Source organism: Belonocnema kinseyi, chromosome 6 (assembly GCF_010883055.1).
Source record: "Belonocnema kinseyi isolate 2016_QV_RU_SX_M_011 chromosome 6, B_treatae_v1, whole genome shotgun sequence".
Lineage (NCBI taxonomy): Eukaryota > Metazoa > Arthropoda > Insecta > Hymenoptera > Cynipidae > Belonocnema > Belonocnema kinseyi.
Genome location: NC_046662.1, coordinates 117,657,459 through 117,665,466, shown reverse-complemented (window position 1 = coordinate 117,665,466; position 8,008 = coordinate 117,657,459). Strand labels below are relative to the sequence as shown.

Sequence of the window (8,008 nt, the reverse complement as noted above, 5' to 3'; positions counted from 1 at the left end):
TTATATAATTTTATCGTTTCATTATAATTTATTTATTTTATAATTAATTACACAAACATAGAAATTCACGAATTATAGTTTACTTAAATTAATAATCGTGAGAGATGCGGTGTTCCTATAAAATTTAACTCTACGCCTAAAAACTTCAAATCGCTAATTATACATGCGAGAACGCTGTGCGATCATATTTATTTAAAAAATTAATTATTTTAAATTTCAACTCAATATATTTATTAATTAAAACTTTTAATGTCTTCAAACGTATAGTTTAATTTAGTAGAACTTCCACCGCCTCTTTTTCAAAACGACAAAAAAAATATTATTCATAGACAGTAAATTTTAATTGCAAAATGACTAATTTTTTCCATAAAAGATGTCAGCTAAAAATATTTATTACGATACAAATACATTTTAATTCAATTTAAAAGTAAATCTTATGCATCTAAATATTTTCTTGACGCAAAATTTATTTAAATAATTGATTCATTAATTGAGAATAATAAATCAAAATTATCGATATAAAATTTGTATTTTATATTTTTAAGTATTTAGTATTTACCGACTTAGTAACGGCTATTTGATGGACTTATTCGACGGGTGAAGATTGAAGGGGCAAAGTAGTTGGTGGGTGCGATTTTCGGGTTGAGAGGTATGGGGGGATCGGGCAATTTTCGCCGGGAGCGCCGTGTAAAATTAGTTCCTCGAACTATACACGTGCCGCATCTAGGCTTATAATATCTTTGTTATTGTTTTTTTACATAAAGTGGTATCTAGAGTGCAAAAAACAGTATTTCCACTTTCACTTGCAGCCTAATGGTAGGTTCCACTGGTACATTGAATATCAACTTCTTTAAAGTTAATACTCTTCTCCTGAAATAAAAAAATACAGCTTTGAGGCCCTACCGAAAAGAATCTTTGGGTATATACTAAAAATTCTTTAGGTCAAAGAATCTCAAAGAAATTCTCTGCAGGCACTCAGACAGATATTTTTAAAGGTCCAGGAAGCTCGTTTAAATGGTCTGAAGGCCTTAAAATATCCTTTCCGAAATTGAAATAAGAATACGATCATAAATAACAAGCAGAGAGGCTATCTGAATAGAGTAGCCGACACTCAAGGGTCCTTTGTTAAGCTTTCGGATTAAAATTTAGAAGTAAATTTTTTTTAAATTCATAGTTAACAGCCTAAAACATAATAATTCGGAATCTACGGGTTTCGATGACTTCAGATATCTAACTTTTTTTTAATGCTTAAAATTGGAATTATTAGAACGTTTCTCGTAAATGGAATGAGATACGCCAAAAAAGACAACATTTTTGAATTCAACTATAAAATTGTATATCAGTATATAAGTTATAATTATAAATAAGTATAATGAGAAAATTCATCAATTAAAAAGAAGTGCTAATAATTTGAAGAGAAATTTAAAAAGGGAGAGCGGATTAGCCACGACCAACTACTGCAAATAACTCTGCCCGCCCGGTCCGTGACGAATACAAAAGGAACATTATATTACCGTCGCACCACTCTTAAAACGACCACTAAAAGGATCTTGAAAAGGACCCAAATCTCTCAAACTATCTCCGAGACTATTTTGTTTCAAATCGTCTCTGTTTATAGACTCAAATGGGCCAGGCTATTTCGCTAAAGAAAACTCAGAGATTTCTTTCGGTAGGGGGGAAACAGTTTCTGAAACACATTACATTTTTTTCAAATCATAGCAAATTTTACTTTACTTACTAGATCCCTATACTTCTTTTGATAGCGATACCAGGTGAATGGAGGAATTGAACTTCGTGATTTACGTTGCAGGTAATCCAACTTGCAGTTCTTGGGTCGAGACGGAGAACCAGTATCCTCATTATCCTAGGATGCACAAAGCACAATGGAGTTATATATGTATATACCTTTAACGATATGTCGTACTTATTCTTATTGAAAAGAAACTTAGAACACGGAAACTTATAAGATTTTAAATAGATGCAGTTGTATGAATAAACATAACTTGTGGAAAACAAACATGTATAAATTTGCTTAAATTTTTTGTTCTTACATTATCAGTAGACATTATTAACCCTTCGATGCCACACTCCCCGACGCATAACATTTTGAGCACCTGAATTTTTCACAGACTCTTGGATAGTTACTTCAAAAAATGATGTGGGTTATTTAGTTCAAAATTTGTTTTATAAAAAAAAAGATTGAAGAAGTTAAAAAATAGCAAAAGGGGGTATCTAGCTAAAGTGACAGGGCCGCGTAAGTACCATTTTGAAATGTTGAAGGGACCTAAATTAAAGCTGAACATGTCATGGGGTCTTTTCGGCCCCAGCGTGCCATCGAAACGCTAAAGAGCCCCGGGGGGTTAAGCATGTAATAATTTTCCCCGCACCTACAAGCCTCTATTTTGATACATAGGACACTCAATTCAAACGTAGATGATCGCTTCATTTTTTTTATTTGCTTTAATGAGTAACTATTTAAACTTCCTTATAGGTTATTTTACTATCACTAGCTGTTCAGAAAATACTAACTTTTCGTCTGCTATCGCGAATACCTCATCGCTAATGCCTTGCTGTCATTATAAAAATAATTATTAAAGAATTTTTAAAATAATGTATGAAAGAATATCAGTTATTGGATTTACTCTGGGAAAAAGGAAAGATCTTTCTTTTAGTTATGCGCTATTTTGAAGGAATGAAAAATTAAATTATCCTCAAAAAATCAACGAAAAGCTATTTGGTTGAAGTAATCTAGAACTTCAAAAGGTAAATGAAAGTGGTGTCTGTGAAATAAAAAACCGTAGTCTTGTTTTGCGACTAAAGAATGATTAGAAAATGTTAAATAGATACTATTGAAGTTTAAAGTGTGTTTGGAGCTGTGGTATGTACAAAAATCAGATTTTTTACACTGTAATATTATTATTATTATAAAACGGAAATTCCGTTCCCAAATCTGCAAATTAAACGCGATTTTAATTGTTCCGATATTTACAATAATTTTCTTACAATGAAAAATTGAAGAACAATGCTAGACTTAAATTTGTTCGGTTGTTGACTTTTCAAAGTTCTAGATAACCTTTACCAAAAGCTTTTTATACGATTTTTTAATACAATTGACTTAGTCTTGAATTCAAAACAGCACGTAACTACATATAGGATCTTTCCTGTTTCCCATGATTTTTATAATGGCAGTATTCGCGATAGCAGACGAAGAGTGAATGTTTTCTGAACAGATGTGATTGAGAAATAATCTAATTCATTAACGAACAAGAGATTTCAAATGCTGAGGAAGGATACACTGTAATTTTCAATTCTAAAAAATTTAATAATTTATCATAAGTGTAAATTTCTCTGTATATTTTGTTTACTTTTGATACATTTTTGTTAAGTTTATTCTGAAATATAATTCAACAAATGTAACCTTTTGTATATTTTCGACGTTTACGATTTACGAAAATATTTGACAGCAAGGCACAATAACGCGGCAGAAAAATGTGTAAGTGAATAACAGTTCTTTTCAAATGGTTCCTTTTTTTTGACGAAAAAAGGAAGGAAATTTGCGTGCAATAAAATCGCGACCTGATAATAAAGTCGTCCTCGATCAACCTTTTATTCATCAGTAGAAAATCATGAAACTATTCACATATTCCTATGAAGACCTGTCATAAAATTTGCAAAACATTAACAGGAAAGAGACTATATATTGCACTCAGATTCTGCATACAAAATCTGTAAGCTTATTCGAAAAGATTTTTTGAAATTTTTCTCTTATTTGAAATTCTAAATTTACCCCTTCCCGGCCTACGGAGTAGGGTTTGGAGTAAATTTTTGTGGAACCGCTTTCTGCCTCGAAAATAAAAAGTTTTTACTATGGACGTTTTTTCCTTGGATGAGTATTTTTTAGATATTTTCATGTCTCAAGATAAAAGAAACACCCTGTATATTAACTTGTGACATACTATATTATTAAAAGAAAGTTCCCTCACCTTTATTTGATTAGATCACCTTCTTCTAGGTGGAATATTTATGTGTAAAAAAATGTGAACTATTTGAAATTATTGAATCACGTTGCGTAATTTGAATGGATTAGGTTATTGAGATTTAACAGATTTTTTTACAAAGGAATATAAATTGTATAGAATTTATTAAGAATTTAGTTGAATTCATCCTATATAAATGGTGCGCTTATGCTTACTCATTATTATATTCACTCCAACCAATCATTTAAAATAAAAAGTATGGAATTCACCAATTTTTTACTCCAAATACAGACTTAATTCATAACAGGAGTAGGCGCTAAGTATCTAACAAAGATGTAAATCTAGTATTCACGGTGTAAAATGAGGCGATGCAATTTCAAAGTTAGGGCCTGGTTCCAACACCCTTAAACAAATATGTATGTAACTGCGCAAGACGAGCCAAATTATCAGCCTTTCTTGTTTAATACCATTTTCCATTTTTTTTTTTTTTTGCATATTTAAAGAGCGGATGACTTAGAGATTTGAGAATTCTAACCTAAAAATTTTAATTGAACGAAAATTAAGATTAATCAAAATTCAAGATTGTACTTACGTTGTATTTTTCTTCTTCCGACATTTTAAAAGTAATTTCACTTTGCCACTTTCAAAATGAAAATGGATTCACAATTTAAAAGAAACTTCTACAATTGTTGTCTCCTGTTGTGGGCCGTTGTGACTTTTCAGTGTCTCATATCGTTTCATATGACAAGTCGGTTCTCGGGCCTTGGCCGTTCATAAAGATGTCTTTACACCTCCATCACATGCAGACGGAAAATGTATTGCTCTCTCACACCCCCACGTGAAGATGCCTTGCATTTATATCACTCTACGTTTTCAACTAAACCAGACATACGTTCAGTGCGAAAAAATAGTTTTAATAACTAGTACTATTGTGTTTAGAGTAATCTGAATGGCCTCCTCGCGCCCTAAGTCAAAAGCAAGTGCTTGTGAAGTGCAAAATGCAAAAGTTACCCACGTGTCAGTGTTTTTTTATAAGGAAGGTCATACAGAAATCGTCGATATTTCTAGAATTTACAATTTCAATCGTCAAAACAAAGACGATTTTGATAGGAAGAAAAAATACAAGCTGTGGGCAGATGATGACATTGAATCTTGTTGGCATGTGAATATACTACGATTAGGAAGTAAGTGCATTTTTATTTATGACACATAGTATTTAAGTAATATACAGGACTTATTTGTGTGAGAGCTAAAAAAAAACAATTTTTTATTAGCAAAGAGAATAATTTTTTACCAGAATAGCGCTTAAAGCCTTTGTTTATATTTTGTGGAAATAGTACGTAGTAAATATTACGAAGTGTGTATACGTCCGAGTTTACGGACGTCTAAATTTAAAATACTTCGTTCGTATACAATTTAATGCGGTGATGATATTATTGAATACCACAGTATCCTGATAGGTTATTGAATTATATAATTTGTCCCTTTTATATTTACTGCCAATAAACATTTAAAGAAAGTGAATTTTTTTAGCGCAGGTGTAAAAAAATTTAAGTTAGTTCCAATCACTTACAAGCCCCACTAACTTGATATCACATGCAATTACTCAATGTTTAATGAATGCTTTGAAATTCTTTTAAGCTTGCAAAGTTTCATTTAATTTAAAAATTCATATATTAATAATTAGGTGACGCTAGTAAATTAAAACCGCTTCATATTGCTCCTTTTATAATTGATTAAAGACATTAATTCTAAAGTGTAACCACCTAAAACTTGAAGTTTTCTGATCAATGTCAAATTTGAGCAAAGTGTTGTGCTATTCGGAGAGTAGTTTCTAGAGGGAAATTTCTTTTATTGGAATACATGTTTACCGAAGGAGAGGAGGTGACAATTTGGGGATTTTCGAGAATATCATCTATTTCGGCGTTTTTTAACTTTTCTAATAGCAATAAAACAAATTTCGTTCAGTACGTATTCGATAAGTTTCTTCACGCCCTTTTCATTGCGCTTATAAGCAATTTTTGAAATAGAGAAGACTTGAACATTAAAAATAAAAAACAAAAACAAATTTTTTGTTTGTTTTGAAAAACGCGTTTTACATTTATTTATTTGTTAAAAAATAGGATTTTCCCTTTACAAACTATGAGGTTAAAAAGTATGCTCTTTGTTTTGAACTTTTTATTTATGAATATAAGCGATTAGTGGTTTTTGACAATATACCATATGCTTTGGCGATTTTGAACTCTTTTAATAACAAGAAAAAATTTTCATCTAATACAATTTCGACAGAGATTTTCACGCCCTTTTCATTGGCTCTAACCATTTTTCGAAAAAAAAATAGAAATATGTAGATTTCAAAAATGAGGGTCAATAATAAATTTAAGTTTTTTTCATTTCTGGTATAAAATTGCTATTTTTTATTTTAAAGTGATCTTTTCTAGTTAAAAATATATGTATTTTTTTGAAAACTCATCTCATTTGGTAGAAAATTAATCCTCTTTGTTGAAAATTCCGCATGGTTCAAAATGTATTTTTTGTTGAAAATTGATATTTTGATTGAAATTTAAATTGCTTTGGTAGAAAATTTATCCATTAGGTTGAAAGTTGAACTATTTGTTGAAAATTTTTTTTTTTAGATTCAGATCTATTTGAAAATTAGATTCTTTTTGTTAAAATTTAACAAATTAATTTTAGGTTGAAAATTTATTCTTTACAAGTCGAAGATTGAACTATTTGGTAGATTAATCTTTTTCGTTGAGGATTCAGCTATTTTGTTAAAAACTCATCTTTTTGGTTGAATCCGACCAGTTAAAAATGATAATTATCATTTTTTAAAATGAATTTTGTGAACTTAAAATTGAAGGATTTCATTTTCGGTTGAAAATTTTTGGATTTTTAGTTGAAAATTCATCTTTTTGCATTAAAAATTAACTATCTATTTAGATGAGGATTCAAGTATTTTGTCAAAAATTAATCCTTTTTCCCCTGAATTCAACTGGTTGAATATTCTTTTTCTTTTGTTAAATTTTTTTTTAAATTCAATTCAACTATGTTGTTACACATCCATCCTTTTGGATTGAAAATTTATCTTTTATGTTAGAAAAGTAAACCCCCTTGGTTGAAAATTAATTTTTTTTGGTTCAAAATTCGTATTTTTGTGTTGAAAATTCATCTCTGAGTACAAAAAACTTTTTCATTGAAAATTCAACTATTTTGTTTAAACTGCAATACATTTCGGCTTGAATTCTTAGGAATTTAAAGTGTTTCGTATTTAATTCAATAGTTTATCTGCATGAATTTCATTTAAAACAAAAAACATTGATTATGATCAATCGAAAAGGCATAATAAAACCTATCGAAACACATAGAATTTTTTGGTCTGAGTACAATGGCTTCTCACCTCTTTCGTAACTTCTTTTGAAATTTAAAAGGAGGAGGGTCAATAAGGCCGGTTTTTGGGCCATATACAGATTGGCCTCAAACATGTTTTATTTTATTCATCTAACTAGGTCTCATAACCCCTTAAAAGGATTTTTCCTGAGAGTGATCTGATTTCAAGAAGTAGTCATTTTTAAGTTCGTATTTTACATGGGTTTTCGCACTTTCATTCAAATCATGCTAAGTTTCACATTGTTAGTATTGCTCACGCAAGATCATACTTGGCCAAAAACTGCGCACGTATATGCGTTACAACATATGTTAAAGCCATCATTTTTCTTGGGGTACTTAGCCTTCAAAATAGGGTTCATTTTTATACTTTATTAGGTTTGTGATCATGAAAGGAGTAAAAATGTCCTGCTTTATCAGATTTATTAGCAATAATTTCTATAAAATAATCGAAAATAATCTTGGAGACATTTTTCTAAGAAAAGGTATATTAGTTTACAGTCAATCAGAACTTATGGTCGATTAGAGGCTAGGCAATCTGTAACAGCCTTATTCGTCAGAATTGGTTTGGTCATCTGAAGATGATGCTGCTTCTCCTTCATTTTCCGACCAACACGATGCATCATTCACGTGACTTTCGAATT

At 30.4% G+C, this 8,008-nt stretch overlaps 2 protein-coding genes across 3 annotated transcripts in view; one reads left to right on the top strand and one right to left on the bottom strand.

The window, feature by feature from the left end:
- The window catches only part of LOC117174879, an 18,805-nt gene extending 14,077 nt beyond the window's left edge, over positions 1-4,728 (bottom strand). For both annotated transcript variants that reach the window (XR_004467397.1, XM_033364287.1), the window contains exons 1-2: positions 4,570-4,728; positions 1,739-1,864 (exon numbers count right to left, since the gene is read on the bottom strand). Coding sequence is in view for 1 of the 2 variants with exons in the window: in XM_033364287.1 (XP_033220178.1) it covers positions 1,739-1,864; positions 4,570-4,593 (150 nt within the window). In the remaining variant the exon portion in view is untranslated. The remainder of the gene's footprint in view (positions 1-1,738; positions 1,865-4,569) is intronic.
- A 170-nt stretch (positions 4,729-4,898) lies between these two features.
- LOC117174878 overlaps positions 4,899-8,008 on the top strand; it is an 11,869-nt gene continuing 8,759 nt past the window's right edge. The window contains exon 1 of the mRNA XM_033364286.1: positions 4,899-5,161. Within this exon, the coding sequence (XP_033220177.1) occupies positions 4,927-5,161 (235 nt within the window). The 5' untranslated portion in view covers positions 4,899-4,926. The remainder of the gene's footprint in view (positions 5,162-8,008) is intronic.